Raw genomic sequence first — 16,416 nt, forward strand, 5'->3', positions numbered from 1 at the left:
AATACTGTGGTTTGTGTATGCATGTGCACATATACCCATGGTGAGGGAGCTTCAGGACAAGTCACCGATTTCAATAAAACTTAGAAAGTGTCATGCGTTTGCACGAGGGTTCTGGGAGATAATGGTCCTGTGTACCATTTGCAGCTAGGAGAAGTGAGACTCAGTTGCACAGAGTCTCCAAGGCTTGGCTCATTCACCCTCTCCTCCATCTCCTGATGCCACTGGTCTCGCTCTGTAAGGCCGCCTCACCCAGGCTGCTGCTTTGTAGTTGCTCCTGCCTCCTTGCAGTTGTGAAGTGGCATGGACAGAACATGGAAGCCGCATAGCTAGCGAGTGGCAGGGTAAGGATTTAGACCAGGTCTTCTGACTCCCAAGCACTCTGTGGCCACTGAAAAGCTCATTCAGTGCCCAGTGAGCCCAGCTCTGGCACATCTTCCTGCCAGACACATGCACCTTAATCCCCTCTCTTTATACCATCTTCCCATCACATTTGTGGAAACCGTCTCAGCGCCTATGGTGACTTGACCAAGGCCACTTAGAAAGCATGGAAGTGAGTCTCGTACCCAGGGCTCTACAGGGCCTTTCCCACCATGCCATCATGCTTTGGGCTGTCTGTTCCCCACCCCCACCACAGGAAGCTCTGCGTCCTTGGCAGATTTGGGAACACATCTCATGTATAAAGACAAGAGCAGGCTCAGAGAAGCATTGCTCTCCTGCTAACTTGCCTGGCAGGCATCCCCCTGGTTCCTGTTTGCTACTTTTCTCCTAGCAGACTATTGGTTCCCTCCTGACCCCCTGTTTCCTGCTGTTCAGTTATTGTGCTGATGCGTAAGCCGCTCTTGGATTGGAGCTAAAACCTCCCGTTAGGGAACTACGAGGTGCCTGTGTTGGGGGCACCTATCCCCAGTTCATTTTGGTGGTGCAACGTGGCCTTGCAGGAAACTCTTTCTGTTGCTTCTGAGCCCTCCTGATCCCAGGAAGCACAGAGAGACCTACCATGTAGAGTGAACCCCAGGGCTCTCAGCTCACTCGGCCCCTCCCCACCTGTCTCCTGCTGCCACTGCCTTCTCTTCCTTTTCCTCTGCTTAAGAAGAAGAAGTTAAAAATCTTAGCTTGGGCTGGGCATGGGCTTACATGGGCTCACACCTGTAATCCCAGCACTTTGGAAGGCCAAGGCAGGCGGATCACGAGGTCAAGAGATCGAGACCATCCTGGCCAACATGGTGAAACCCCTTCTCTCTACTAAAAATACAAAAATTAGCTGGGCATGGTGGCACACACCTGTGGTCCCAGCTACTCGGGAGACTGAGGCAGGAGAATCGGTTGAACCCAGGAGGTGGAGGTTGCAGTGAGCCGTGATCGTGTCAATGCACTCTAGCCTGGTGACAGAGCAAAACTCCGTCTCAAAAAGTAAAAAAAAAAAAAAAAAAAAAAAAGAAGGGGTATCTTGAGTATGAGAAGACCAAGCTGTCTTTGTTGCTACCTGAGACAGAACTGCAGTGGCCAGACTGCCTTTCTTTTTTTTTTTTTGAGACGGAGTCTCGCTGTGTCACCCAGGCTGGAGTGCAGTGGCGCGATCTCGGCTCACTGCAAGCTCCGCCTCCCGGGTTTACGCCATTCTCCTGCCTCAGCCTCTGAGTAGCTGGGACTGCAGGCGCCCGCCACCACGCCCGGCTAGTTTTTTGTATTTTTAGTAGAGACGGGGTTTCACCATGTTAGCCAGGATGGTCTCGATCTCCTGACTTCGTGATCCACCCGCCTCGGCCTCCCAAAGTACTGGGATTACAGGCTTGAGCCAGCGCGCCCGGCCCAGACTGCCTTTCATGGCAGCTAAATGAGATAGATCATTTCATCATTCTACCATGTCAGTGTTGAGGGAGGATCACTCTTATGCTAGGCACAGCGAAGGGTCCAGATGAACATCAGATCTGATCCCTGCCTTATCATTTAATGGGGGCATAAGACCTATTTACAAATAACCCTTATACAAGAACAGTGCTTGGTGCCAACATATAAAGTCAAGATCCAGTACCATAAGAGGGGGAGCGTTTACAGAAGTAGGGGAACGGCCAGAAGTGTTCCCTGGCCCTACAGGTCAGAGCTGGCCTCAGAAATTGGGACCTATGTAATATGCTTTGCCAGGCTTCTGTGCTCAAACCCCAAGTCATCAGCCAACCACAAATGTTTGTATAGTTTCCATGAGCCCAGGGTATGAGGACTCCTGATCTTGGTGATTTTGGCTGCAAGCCCTGGCACTGGCTCCCAGAGATAGCACTGGGCCCTTATCTCTTTACACCTTCTTGAATTTGGGACTACCCGATCAACGTGACGTGTGTTAACCATCATTATTTAAGCCCGGAGTCCCTCGCCAGGCTCAAGTGGGTGCAGAATCCACGTCTTTCTGAACAGTTCTGCTGTGGGAAGCTGCCATTAGAGAGATCCAGCAGGCCCCAGGACTCAGTGGGCCACTCACTTACACTGCTCACTGCTCATTGTCCTCAACTGTGGACCTCTGTCCCCCTCTGCTGGCCACTCACAGAATTTCCTGCTGGGACTGTCGAGATGAAGTCCAAGGAGGAAGAAACTGCCGTGAGTTTGCCATCTGTGTTTTATCTTGGGTGTTTTTGCCAGGGCAATGCTGGCGGAGACTGGGAAGCAGAAGCTAGTGCAGAAGTGGCCATTGGTGTCCAGGGCAGAGACTGGATTTCTGGGACAGGATCTCAGGGCAGAAGAATTTCCCTGGTGAGGCTGGCTGCTGTCAGCTTCCTCCAGGTGGTTATTGGAGTAGAGAAACTGCCTTGGAAGTGATCGTGCCTTAAGCCAACGGGCAGGGCAGCAGGGAGAGGAGGAGAGGACTCTGGCTGGAGCTGGCTGTGTTAGGACCTGCTGGGGAGCCCCCCTCCAGGCTCCAGTCTTTTTGGCTTTGGAGAGCTCTTCCGTATCCTGGAAGGCTGGCTGGGAGGCTCACTTCCATTTCAAATCCATGAGACTACTCTGTTTGTGAGAGGAGCTTCTGATCATGGGAGGCATTTCTGTGAGATGGGAGGGGCAAGGTGGAGTGCCTGTCTTCTGGGTGGTTGAAGGATGCAAGTGCATCCTGTCATGCGTCCTTGTGCACATCCCTTTCAACCTCCCTTGCCCCCCTGCCACCCCTCCTCATTGGTGTCTGTCATACCTGGGCATCCTTATGCACATAACTCACAGTGGAACAGCTGGACTTGGGGAGGGGCATCTCATCAGAGCTTGGTCCTCTCGGTGATCCTCCATGACTCCTGCCAGATGGGAAGGAGCAGCCCGTGAGCCCCAGGGGAGGGGGAAATCTCCCAGAGCAATCCGCCCCTAATCCCCAGGCTGTGCCTCAGTCTGGAGATGGCGGCTGCAGAGCCTGGGAGCTCAGGCACACCTGCTCGCAGGCCCCGGCTTCCTGGAGCAAGCCCAGTGCTGCCCAGAGTCTGTGACCCCGGGGGCCCGACGCACTCCACAGACAGCTGGGGCCTCAGAGCTCCGGGCACCTTGTCGCCAGCACGGCTTCGGGAAACAGTGCCCACACAGGTGAGGCCCCTGGTGGGTGGAAGGAGAGAATTTCACTGGGTGGGGTGGAGTTGGGGGATGGAGAAAGACCTGTTCTGCAGTTAGTCAGGTGGGCTCTGCTTACACTCCAGTCTCTCAGGGAGCTCTCCTCCAGGTGTAGAGAACTGCTTGTGGGTAGGAGAAAGGAGGAGCCTTACGCTGCCAAATGCTGGGAGAGCCCCTGGGGCTGGGTGTGAGCGCCCTGTGCAGGAGGGCAGGTGAACCCTGGCAGAGATGCCTCCAGAAACCGTGGCTATGTGGCACTTCAGCTGGGGCCCAGGCACCTTATTAAGTGGAGGGGTGTTCGTGGTTGTGGTCACTTCTGTCTATGGAGAAACAGTGACAGGGATGGGGATTGTGAAGGTCCAGTGAGTGCTGACCCCAGGGAGACAGTGGGGGAGGCCATAAGGAGTAAAATGTTTGGGGACTGAGAGTTTTTAGGGAATTCAGAGGATGGAGAATGGAGAAAACCTGAATATGAGAGGGCAGCTCAGGGCCCCAACTGGGATCTGTGGGTGTGAGGAGATGAGGAGGGTGCAGGACATTTACTGGACAAAAGTGCTTTGTTCTCCACAGGGCAGATGCTGAGCGGAGGATGTAGTTTTCATCAGAACTGAGGGGTGGCCCTAATGGAAGGGGCTAGAAGCCAAGGGTTAGATGAGAGGGGTGTCTCCACCAGGACAGGAGAGTAGCCCTTAGGGTCAGGGCAGAAGGAGGAACTTGCTGACTACAGGAGGTGGCAGGTGGAAGCCTCTACCTGGTGTCAGCTGATAATAGGCAGCTGGCTCTACACGGCCTGGAGATGAGCAGGTGCTGCCTGAAAGGATGAGTGAGTGACTTTCCTGTCTCTTGGTAGTTTGCACCTGAAATCCCCTTGTAGTAGAGCGAGATGCCTTTTAAAGCTACTGAGGGCATGCTCTGCCCCTCGAATCCCCCATGTGGTAGCTGGGGCCTTGCTATGGGGATTTTGTCACCCCGCTGTGCCCCTGGCGAAGTGACTCAGGTCCATACTGCCCCACATGTGCCCCATTCAATCTAAGCACGTGGTGCCTGCCCGCTTGAGAAAAGCCGCTTAGGCTCCCAGGCACCAATTAAACCGATAGGTAGGCTCTCTCTCCACCCCCACCCCTTCGCCCACCTGGGAGCACCCGGGTCAGCTGTGATCACACATCAAAGCTGGAGTGAGCAGCTTCCTGTGCCCACATATCCTCACCAGGAAGGCAGAGAGCCACCAGCCCCACGGGGCTATTCCTGCTGAGTTGAGAAAATGGAATGGGGGAAGCCTGCGACTTCAGGACCAAGGGTTGGAATAATTTTTCCAGCCTGCTCTTGCTGGAATGTTGGGTTGGTACAGGAAATGACAGGTTCCTTCTCTCCCAGCTTTACTGTAAGGTCACATGACCTCTTTGGGTTGAAGGATTTTAGCTGGCCATAGGCTTTCCTCTCCATCCTAGTCCGGTTGACCTCCCCTTCCATCCGAGAATGAGTAGAAAAAGGGAATCTGAGCGTTCTTTATCCTGAGAAGGCCACTGAAATCAGAGTCATGGGGCAGCAGTCAGCAGACTGAAGCATCTCCGCTGAGTCACCCAGGCCTGCCAGCCCTGGGGCCACACTCGCCTGCTGGGCTCTGACCCACTGGAAGCCCAGACCTTGCTCCCAGGAGCCGTGTTCTGCATGGGCCTCGGCCTGCTTGTCTAGACCCATAGACAAGCCAGGGTTGACACCTGACTCCATTGTCAGGATGACTGGGCTGCCCTGCTTTCCTAAAGAGAAGCATAGGAACCCTCAAAACTTTTTCTTTGTGTTTTTTTTTCCATCTAAGAGTGACCTTATATTGTCTTTCCAAATCCTGAGCAGATGGTAACAAGAGAAGGTTCCTTCCTCCCTGTCAGCCTGCTGTGGGGACCCTAATAGGGGTTCTCTGTGAGTCTGGGAAGGGGCTGCCTGCCCCAGAAGGAGGAGGGTCAGAGGCACAGATCTCTCGTGCAACTAGGAGCACAGGTATGGAGCACATGTTCCTTGCAAGTGGCAGCTGTTTCTGTGGTCCATCTTGAAAACTGCTTAATGCATTTACATTATGAAGAAAGAGAACGATTCACATTTCCCGATTTACATAGCTAGTGCCCTTCCCCTCCCTCCACAGAGCTTCACTTAAGCCTGGATACTTTCTGTCCCAACTGTGTCTACTGTGTGCCTCCCGGATCTCAGGGATCCAGGCTGCTGGGCTAGTGTGTGAGAGGAAGCACCGGTGTCCCATGTCCAGGGCCGGGTTGACACGAGGACACTGAATTCAGGCCCTGGGAGGAGGTGGGAGCCCCAGGAAGGCCATGGGAGCCAGGGCTGGGAAGCCCTGATCCGGCAGCTCCTTATAATCTGGCAGAGAGCCTAATCCAGCTTAATTTAGTGTTGTGAAAGGGGCCAGGGAGGTGAGTCCAGACTGCCACCAGCGCCATGTGGAGGGGAGCCCCTAGGTGTGCATGGGCTGAGGGTAGGTCTCACTGGAGCAGGAAGAGGAACAGGGAAAGTTGGGTCTTGGACACTTGAGAGAACATCCCAGCTGCGGCTCATCCAGACATTCATCAGCACTTCTTAGCCCCCAGCCTTTGTGTAGAGCAAGATGTATGGCCCTGATTGGTAGGGTCCCTGAGCAGGGGGCATTCTGGTGTGGAGTTGGATCATGGAAGAAGCATGACTCTCCCTCCACAGTTCTCCTCCTAAAGCTTGCCCAGCCCATTCACAGGGATTAATCTGGAGTCAGGTACCTGTGGAGTGGCCAGCCTGTCTCAGGCAGGAGGGGGTGGGGTGAGGAGGTCATGGCATGGGGGACACAACTCCAGGTGTGGTGCTGGTGGCTGGGCATGGATAGAGAGCTGGGTAGCATGGACCAAACAGGACTCTGATGGCTTGGAGAGAGGAGCAGTGGTGCCTGTGTAGCCCACCTGTGCCCTGCTTTGGGCTGGGGAACCTTGGGCATTTCTGCCTACTGGTGACTGGGGGTTGAGTAATCTGTCCTGGTCTTCTTTTTAGTCAACCAGCTGCACGACAGGGGGATTAGGAGTGTGTCAGGAAGAGCTGCTGCTCTACTAAACCTGACACGGTGAGCTGAAGGACCCAGAGATCCTCCTGCAGACCCACTCTGTAATGGGACAACGGTGGGAGCTGCAGCCCAGGCCAGTGGAGGACCCTGGCCTTCCACACCCAGTTGTTGAAACATCACTTCCGTCTAGTTCCTAAACATTTTCAGCACCCCCAAGGAAACCCTGTACCCATTAAGCTGTCACTCCCCATTCCTTCCCCCACGCTCACCCCAACCCCCTGGCAACCACTAATCAGCTTTCTGTCTCTGTGGATTTAACTATTCCAGATATTTCATATAATGGAATCATTCATTATATGGCCTTTCTTGTCTGGTTTCTTTCACTTAGCCTAATGTTTTTGAGGTTCACCCATGTTGGAGCATTATCACTTTGTTTCTTTTTTTTTTTTTTGAGACTGAGTTTCGCTCTTCTTGCCCAGGCTGGAGTACAATGGCACGATCTCGGCTCACCACAACCTCCGCCTCCCAGGTTCAAGCGATTCTCCTGCCTCAGCCTCCTGAGTAGCTGAGATTACAGGCATGCACCACCATGCCCGGCTAATTTTTTTGTGTGTTTTTAGTAGAGATGGGGTTTCTCCATGTTGGTCAGGCTGGTCTTGAACTCCCGACCACAGGTGATCTGCCCGCCTCAGCCTCCCAAAGTGCTGGGATCACAGGAGTGAGCCACCAGGCCCAGCCCCGGCACTTTGTTTCTTTTATGGCTGAATAGTATTTCATTACAAGACATACCACATTTTTGTTGACCCATTAATCAGTTAATGGACATCTGAGTTATGTCCTCCTTTTGGCTATTGTGAATATTGCTGCTGTGAGCATTTGTGTACAGATCAGTGTTGAATACTCATTTTCAATTCTTTTGGGAATTGAAAATATCTAGGAGTGGAATTGCTGGGTCATAAAGTAATTCTATGTTAATTTTTTGAGGAACTCCCAAACTATTTTCCACATCAGCTGTGCCATTTTAGGTACATTGCACGAAGCTTCCAATTTCTGCACATGTTCACCAACACTTATTCCTTTTTTTTTTTTTTTTTTTTGAAGCAGGGTCTCACTCTGTTGCCCAGGCTGGAGTGCGGTGGTGTGTGTGTTCATAACCCACTGCAGCCTCGAACTCCTGGACTCAAGGCATCCTCCTGCCTCAGCTTCCTGAGTAGCTGGGACTATAGGCACACACCACCACACCTGGCTGTCTTTTTATTTTTTGTAGACAGGTCTTGCTGTGTTGCCCAGGCTGGTCTTAAACTCCTGGGCTCAAGCAATTTTCCCATTTTGGCCTCCAAAAGTGCTGGGACCACAGGTGTGAGCCGCTGTGTGCAGCCCACTTACTTCCTTTTTAAAAATTACTAGGGTCTGGGCTCGGTGACTCATGCCTGTGGTCCCAGGTACTTAGGAGGCTGAGGTGGGAAGATTGCTTAAGCCTGGGACGTCCAGGCTACAGTGAGCCATGATCATGCCATTGCACTCCAGCCCAGGCCACAGAGTGAGAACCTGTCTCAAAAAAAAAGAAAAAAATTATTATAGTCATTCTAAGGGTGTGAAGTGTCTCTTAATTTGTTCGTATTTGTTTCTAAGCACCTGCTTTATGCCCTTTACTCAGTGTTTCCTCTCCTCATCGTGATAGCTCTCAGCTGGTAAGTGACAGAGCCAGGATCTAAATCAGTGCCCAACTCCAACTTTAAAGCCCTTTCCTTTACATTCCGCAGGCCCTGTATCCTGTCTCATCGCTGGTCTTTTTGGCAAATCTTTTTCCTTTTCTCACCCTCTGACCTGTTCCAGCACTCTGAACAGCTTTCTCATCTTTTTCTTGTTCACTAATTTTCTTTCCTTTGTTAAAGCATAATCCCTCTTTGTACCTCTCCCTGTCTGCCAGTTTCTTGGCTCTGTTTACCTTGGTTGCCCTCTCTCCATCAAGTCCTGAAAGGGAGCTGTCACCCTGGGTATGTGTGCCGCGGAAGGCAGGGCATGGAGAGCTCCCCGCCTTCCTCAGACACGCCAGCTCCCTCCATGGGGAAGGAGAGCAAAGTGATGTTTTGTGATTGGAGACTCAACAGCAGATCCCAGGCATTGTAAACCTCTGTGAAGGGTAGGAAAAAGCTGGTGTCCTGCTGCAGGACTCCCAGGCTGGAATCTTGACCCAGGGGTAGAGAAGAGGGGCTGGCAAGAGGATCAGGATCTCAGCTCAAGGCCACTCCACACACCAGGCCCAGGAGTGTCTCTTCTCTCCTTCATGGGGATTTCCCAGCCAGCTCCAACTCTGCTTCTCAGAGTTGTAACTAGACAGCACAGCCTCTCCGGGATCTGGAGGTCTTGGGTTCCCTCCAGGGATAGGGGTAGAGACTAAAGATCCTGGAGGGGAAGGATGGGGGGATGTCTGCTGTTTCCTGTTAGCATGCAGGATGTTTCCCTTGTTCTCTAAACTGAAATAACCTTTCCTGGGTTTGGTCAGCCTGTGTGTGAAGAGGGCAGATCCGAGTGAGATAAATGTGAGGTTTGCCCCAGAGGGAGGCTACCCCTTCCTTGATTTGAGGAGTGTCTCAGTGCAGTCTGGGGCTCCAGGCAGACTGCCTACCTCCCTGTGTCCTTCTTTGCATCCCTGATGGGTGGGGTGGGGACTGCAGGATCTAAGGAGGAGGCTGGTGTTGGGGAGAAGCTGTTAGGTGCTTTCCTGAGGTTGAGCTCCAGGCTACAAGCAGGGATGAGCTCAGTCTCAATTAGGATCTCGTGGTGAGTCCATAGTAAAAGTCTCCGGTTGGCAGGGGGAGTTATCGAAGGGAGTTAATTCAGATGGATGTGGTTGCCAAGGTGTTCCAGCCTTAAAAGCAAAAACCACAAACAGGATCTTGGTATCTCCCACAGAGTGTTCCCTCAAGCACCTCCTACCACCTTCCACAACACACACAAACCTCTTCTCTTGTTCTCAGGTTTGCACACATGCATGCAGGTACACGCACATACCCCTAAGCACGAGAGGGGGCTGGGTGGGCAAGGGAAGTCTGCATGGAGACCAGTAAGATTAAGGGTTACCTCCAGTGAGGAAGGCTGGAGATGTCACCGTGATAAGTCTTCAGAGGTGATTTTAAATGCTGTGGCCAATATTTGGACATTTCTAAGGATTTGCACGCCCTCAGATGTGGAGAAGGCAGGATGGGGCTGGGGAGAACTCCTTTGTTTTTCCTTGCTCTCTCGGGGTGTAAAAGCCAACAGTCTGGCCAAGTGCAGCATGGCTCAGGCCTGTATGTAATCCCAGCAATTTAGGAGGCCAAGGCAAGAGGATCGCTTAAGCCCAGAAGTTTGAGACCAGCCTGGACAACATGGCAAAACCCTGTCTCTACAAAAAAAATAACACAAATTAGCCAGGTGTGGTGGCGTGTACCTGTAGTCCTTGCTGCTGGGGAGGCTGAGGTGGGAGGAGCACTTGAACCTAGGGAGGTCAAGGCTGCAGTGAACTGTGATTGCCTTACTGCACTCCAGCACTCCAGCCTGGACAACAGAGTGATTCTGTCTCACCAAAAAACAAAAAAAGCCTGCAGTCTTAGCTGTATGAAATTCCAATTTCATTGCTGTGGAGTGAGGCTGGGCTGTGGTTGACAACCACTGATTAGACTCTCTTGCTTCCTGAAAAGGTGGCAGAGGGCCAGCTGTCCTAGCCAAAGGTATCTTAAGCTGTGGTCTGTCAGAGCTACCCAGCCCTCCAAGGTGAGGTTAGGCCCTGAGTTTTGGAGCCAGACAGGATTTATATTCTAGGTTCTTTACTTACTAGTTGTGTAGTCCTGGGCAAGTTATATCTGTAGGCCTTGGTTTTCTCTCCTGTAAAATGGAAATAATAGTGCTACCCATCTTGTGAAGTTAATACTGGGATTAAATGAATTAATAGGTGTAAACACTTAGAGACAAGTGTGACGTATGTCAAGAAATGTTAGTGTCTGAAGGAGATTGGTTCCAAGACCCCCTGCAGATACCAAAACTCCAGATTGCTTAAGTCTCATACAGTAAATGGTGTAGTATTTGCATAGAACCTACACACATCCTTCCTTTAAGTCATCTCTAGATTACTTACAATACCTAGTACAATGTAAATACTATGAAAATAGAAAATAGTTGTTATACTGTTTTTTTGTTTTTTGTTTTTTTTTGTTTTTGAGACAGAGTCTCTGTCACCCAGGCTGGAGTGCAGTGGTGCAATCTTGGCTCACTGCAACTTCCACCTCCCAGGTTCAAGTGCTTCTTATGCCTCAGCCTCCCGAGTAGCTGGAACAACCGGAACACACCACCACACCCAGCTAATTTTTTTTTTTCTTTGAGATGGAGTCTCACTCTGTCGCCCGGGCTGGAGTGCAGTGGCACGATCTCGGTTCACTGCAAGCTCCGCCTCCTGGGTTCACGCCATTCTCCCGCCTCAGCCTCCCAAGTAGCTGGGACTACAGGTGCCCGCCACCACATCCCACACCCAGCTAATTTTTGTATTGTTAGTAGAGACAGGGTTTTACCATGTTGGCCAGGCTGGTCTCGAACTCCTAACCTCAGGTGATCTGCCCGCCTTGGCCTTCCAAAGTGCTGGCAGGTGTGAACCACTGCGCCTGGCCCCTGTATTTTAAAATTTGTATTATTATTTTAATCCATGGTTGGTTGAATCCATGGATGTGGAATTCTCAGATATAGAAGGCCAACTATAATTGTTATCCTTATCCTTTTCCAAAACATTTAGAATTTGAGAAAAAGAGAAGAGCCCAGAGGCCACCGGGAAAATATGCACCTTTCTGGAAGCCAGTGGAGCTGAGTCCTCCACAGGGAAAAGAATAAAATGGGGATATGTTCTGTGACTGGAGACTGACCCGCTCAATCCAGGCATTGCAGACCTTCGTGTCACCAAGGAGGTGTCCAGGCCTCCATGGAGGGACGGAAGGAGCTGGTGTCCTGCTGCAGGACTGTTAGACTCAAGTCTGGGTCCTAGGGTAGAGAAGAGGGGTGGGCGAGGGAGCCAGGGCTTCAGCCCAGGCCTCTGCACCCACCATCAGGCCCCAGCTGTTTTTCCCAGGAGTGTCTCTTCTCCTCTCATTAATGGGGATTTCACAGCCAGCTTGAACTCTGCTTTTCCATTTGTAAGCCAGAAAGATGCCAAATCAAGGGAGGAGGGGGCCAAGCTGCCAGGAAGGAGCCACAGCAGGTAGAGACTTTGCTATTTTACACTCCCATATAGTCCTAAAGCACTTTTGCTTTTCACAGCATTTCACATCCATTGCTTATTAGCTCCTCCCACTCTCCCTCTAAGTAGGTGGGACAGACTCTCTCCCTGTTACAAAGATGAGCAAATGGCAGTGATGCAGCCAGACTCAGAACCCATTTTCTAGATATTCTTTCTCCCAGGAAGAGAGTGATAGAGAGCTGGGCATCTGTGGAAAGGGCAGCAGCTTTATAAGAGAGCCAGATTCTGTAATATCAAAGGCCGTGTGTTGCCTATAAGACTTAATTTGGGGCCGGGCGCGGTGACTCAGGCCTGTAATCCCAGCACTTTGGGAGGCCGAGGCGGGCGGATCTCCTGAGATAAGGAGTTCAAGAGCAGCCTGGCCAACATGGCGAAACCCCATTTCTATAAAAAATAGCTGGGCGTGGTGGCTCATGCTTGTAATCCCAGCTACTTGGGAGGCTGAGGCAGGAGAATCACTTGAACCCAGGAGGCAGAGGTTGCAGTGAGCTGAGATGGTGCCACTGCATTCCAGCCTGGGCGACAGAGTGAGACCCTGTCTCCCAAAAAAAGACAAAAAACAAACCAAAAAACCCCTTAATTTTGTGTAGTTCTAGCAATACGGAGTAAATTTGTTGGTATAATCTCTGAAATAAATTTAGGCCAGCTTGATTGCAGGCATTTTTTCTCCCAGGGGAAAAAAGGATTATGCTGCCCAGAATCAGACTCAGCATTTAATGAGTACCTTCTGTATGCTTCGCACTATGCCAAGTGCTTGCCAGACATCATCTTGTATAGCCCTCACAAAAGGCCTGAGAGTAGCTATGATTACCCCCCTTTTGTCAGCGCGGACACTGAAGGTCAGGAAAATGGAGAGATGGGCTTTTTGCTGTCACTGCAGGGAACAAGGCAGGAGGAAGCAGCCTCATTGCAGGGTAGGGTTTTAAGTCAGGCTACAGTGACAGTTTGACCTTGGAGCAGATCACTTAAGGGAGACTGTGGGTATGAAAGGTCAGAAATTCTGAGAAGCAGAGTCCTGAAGGTATGAGCACCTGCTGGGAGGGCAAGAGGGAATGAGGGGAGACCCAAAGCAAACATAAGAGGGAAGTCCTGACTTCAGGAGAGATTAGGGACGGGGTTGTGGTTGTCCCCAGCATCCCCGGGGGAAGCCCACAGAGGAGCCGCCCTCCCCCGGCTCCTGAGTTTGGCAGGGCTATTGTTTTCAATCATGTTTCCCAATAACTTTGCACCTTGGCAGAATCAAGCCAAGTGACTTATGCCTGTTGTTGGCAGGGACTGTTTCCAGTTCCGGTGCATGTTAGACTGGGCCACTTTCTTTGTGTTTAACCCCTTCCCCCACATATATCTGACCACACCCCTGCCCCCTCCCATACATACTAAGGGCGAATGATCTGACCCAGCCTTGCTTGGGGTGTGCTATGTGTAAAAATACATGGGGTTGAGCCATTTCCTGCTGCTTCCGTTGTTGCATGGCGATAAGACACTGGGGACTCAGCTGTGGACAGAAAGATCCTCCAACAGGCTGAGGGGAACCAGGAGCCAGGGGAGCGGGGCTCAGGCCTCCCCGCTTTCAGCCCACCTTACATTTCCCATCTTTCCTATCTCCTGCGACCTTTTCCTTCCTTTCTCTCCCTCCCCCTCATCCTTTCTTAGTCTGTCTTCTCCTTTCCTTGTCTCTCCAACTTTGGTGCCACCCTGATGCACTCAGGAAGCCTGCCCGCCTGGTGGGGAGTAAAGGGGGCTGTCATTTCCTTCCTACGCATTCACCCTCTGCAAAGCTGGGTGGCTGGTAGCCTCAGGCCCCCAAACTGGTCCCTGCTTCCCTTGGCCTGTGAGTTCCTTCTGGGGCTTTAGTCCTCGGGACCCGGCCAGCAGGGTGGGGGTGGGGCATGCTCCTCTCCCAATTCTCGGGGACTAGGAAGGACTGGGGGCTCCTACCATTATGAAGCGGAAAAGGTTACCAATGACTCTGGAGAGCCATAAGGTAATGGAGGGCCCGGGAGAGGTGTCAGCAGAGGCAGGGTGGCCCACCGAGCTGTGTTAGTGAAGATGGGGTGGTGAGGGCAGGCAGGCAGGACACCAAGTGTAGGCTTTGGTCAGCCCTGAGGGAGAGGCCTGGGAGAGGCCTTATGAGGCGGTTGAGTCCAGAGAGAAAAATTGTCTCATTTCTCAGAAATCTAACCCCATGACTCCAATGAGGCCTCAGACCTGCCCTGTCCATGTACTGGAGCTTTAAGAGTTCTGGGCTGGGGCTAGGCGCAGTGGTTCACACCTGTAATCCCAGAACTTTGGGAGGCCAAGGCAGGCAGATCACTTGAGGTCAGGAGTTCGAGACCAGCCTGGCCAACACGGTGAAACCCCATCTCTACTAAAAATACAAAAATTAGCCAGGCATGGTGGTGGGCGCCTGTAATACCAGCTTCTCAGGAGGCTGAGGCGGGAGAATCCCTTGAACCAGGGAGGTGGATGGTGCAGTGAGCTGAGATCATGCTACTGCAGTCCAGCCGGGGCAACAGAGCGAGACTCTGTCTCAAATAAATAGATGAACAAACAAACAAAAGAGTTCTGGGCTGGAAGTTCTGTCCTTTCCTGGCCGTGTGTCCCTGAACAACTTGCTTGACCTTCCTGGACCAAAAGAGGAGCAGCTCTGCCTAGACTGCATTTTAGGGATGCTGTGGTGACTGGGTAGAGCGCAGATGGGAGAGCCCTGTGTAAGTGGCTGTCAGGGAATACTGTTCTTGTGGTGGTTGTCTTCTTTTGGACTCCTGCATCCATTTTCCAGGTAGAAAAACCAAGTCCAGAGGCATCCAGGGGCACTCCTATGGTCTCAGGGTTTACCCATGCTTCCTCTGCCTGCCTCTTTCCGCAGGTCGACAAGGGAGACTTGGTGGCCCTGAGCCTCCCCGCCGGCCATGGTGACACTGACGGCCCCATCAGCCTGGATGTGCCCGACGGGGCACCGGACCCCCAGCGGACCAAGGCCGCCATTGACCACCTGCACCAGAAGATCCTGAAGATCACCGAGCAGATCAAGATCGAGCAGGAGGCTCGCGACGACAACGTGGCAGAGTACCTGAAACTGGCCAACAACGCAGACAAGCAGCAGGTGTCGCGCATCAAGCAGGTGTTCGAGAAGAAGAACCAGAAGTCAGCCCAGACCATCGCCCAGCTGCACAAGAAGCTGGAGCACTACCGCCGGCGCCTGAAGGAGATTGAGCAGAACGGGCCCTCGCGGCAGCCCAAGGACGTGCTGCGGGACATGCAGCAGGGGCTGAAGGACGTGGGCGCCAACGTGCGCGCAGGCATCAGTGGCTTTGGGGGTGGCGTGGTGGAGGGCGTCAAGGGCAGCCTCTCCGGTCTCTCACAGGCCACCCACACCGCCGTGGTGTCCAAGCCCCGGGAGTTTGCCAGCCTCATCCGCAACAAGTTTGGCAGTGCTGACAACATCGCTCACCTGAAGGACCCCCTGGAAGATGGGCCTCCCGAGGAGGCAGCCCGGGCACTGAGCGGCAGTGCCACACTCGTCTCCAGCCCCAAGTATGGCAGCGATGACGAGTGCTCCAGTGCCAGCGCCAGCTCAGCCGGGGCAGGCAGCAACTCGGGGGCTGGGCCCAGCGGAGCACTGGGGAGCCCTAAGTCCAGTGCACTGTATGGTGCTGCTGGAAACCTGGATGCTCTGCTGGAAGAGCTACGTGAGATCAAGGAGGGACAGTCTCACCTGGAGGACTCCATGGAAGACCTGAAGACTCAGCTGCAGAGGGACTACACCTACATGACCCAGTGCCTGCAGGAGGAGCGCTACAGGTAGGTGCCTGCCCAGCCAGCCCCTCCTGCAGTCCAGCCGGACCTGGGATGAGGCAAGGAGCACTGGGTTTCAGACCCAGGGTGTGGAGGCAGTCAGAGGAGCATCTGCAGTTTCCTGGCGGCTGGAAGGGGCCAGCATGAGGCCCTAAGGAGACTTCTTTTTCTTCTTCTTTTTTTTTTTTTTTGGAGACAGAGTCTGTCTGTTGCCCAGGCTGGAGTGCAATGGCACGATCTCAGCTCACTGTAACCTCCGCCTCCTGGGTTCAAGCAATTCTCCTGCCTCAGCCTCCTGAGTAGCTGGGATTACAGGCCCGCACCACCACACCCAGCTAATTTTTTTGTATTTTTAGTAGAGACAGGGTTTCACCATGTTGGTCAGGCTGGTCTCGATCTCCTGACCTCAAGTCAGGGATGACATTAATCCCTTCTTCATAGGGTCGTAAAGATATAATGAGTCCAGACCTGTAAAGTTGAAGCATGTGACTGTGTAACTTGGGAAACTTGAACCTCCAGTCGGAGCTCCTGGGGCCAGCCTGCAATGGAGCTGGCGTCTCTCGGCCTCTCCTTCTGGGTCTCCCTTCGGCCCTGTGCTGCCCTTTGCCTCCCTTTGCTGTGTGCCTCTGCAGTACTTGCCGCTCGCTCCCTGGGCTCACGGAGGGATCTTCTCCTTAGCTAGCACTTTCTCTTTTTCTTCTCCGTATATATGAAGAAGGTTTGGAAGATTGAAGGGGAGCCCCACCTA

At 52.6% G+C, this 16,416-nt stretch overlaps 1 protein-coding gene across 5 annotated transcripts in view; it reads left to right on the top strand.

The window, feature by feature from the left end:
* LOC105484811 (transmembrane and coiled-coil domain family 2) overlaps positions 1-16,416 on the top strand; it is a 45,195-nt gene that overhangs the window by 26,084 nt on the left and 2,695 nt on the right. For 3 of the 5 annotated variants that reach the window (XM_011746812.2, XM_011746814.2, XM_024793778.2), the window contains one exon: positions 14,740-15,674. In XM_011746812.2, coding sequence (XP_011745114.2) covers positions 14,740-15,674 — 935 coding nt within the window. Of the gene's footprint in view, positions 1-1,544; positions 2,590-2,616; positions 3,553-14,739; positions 15,675-16,416 lie in introns of those variants that run through there. The other 2 variants (XM_011746815.3, XM_011746816.3) reach the window with 2 other exon arrangements.

This window comes from Macaca nemestrina, chromosome 1 (genome assembly GCF_043159975.1).
Source record: "Macaca nemestrina isolate mMacNem1 chromosome 1, mMacNem.hap1, whole genome shotgun sequence".
Lineage (NCBI taxonomy): Eukaryota > Metazoa > Chordata > Mammalia > Primates > Cercopithecidae > Macaca > Macaca nemestrina.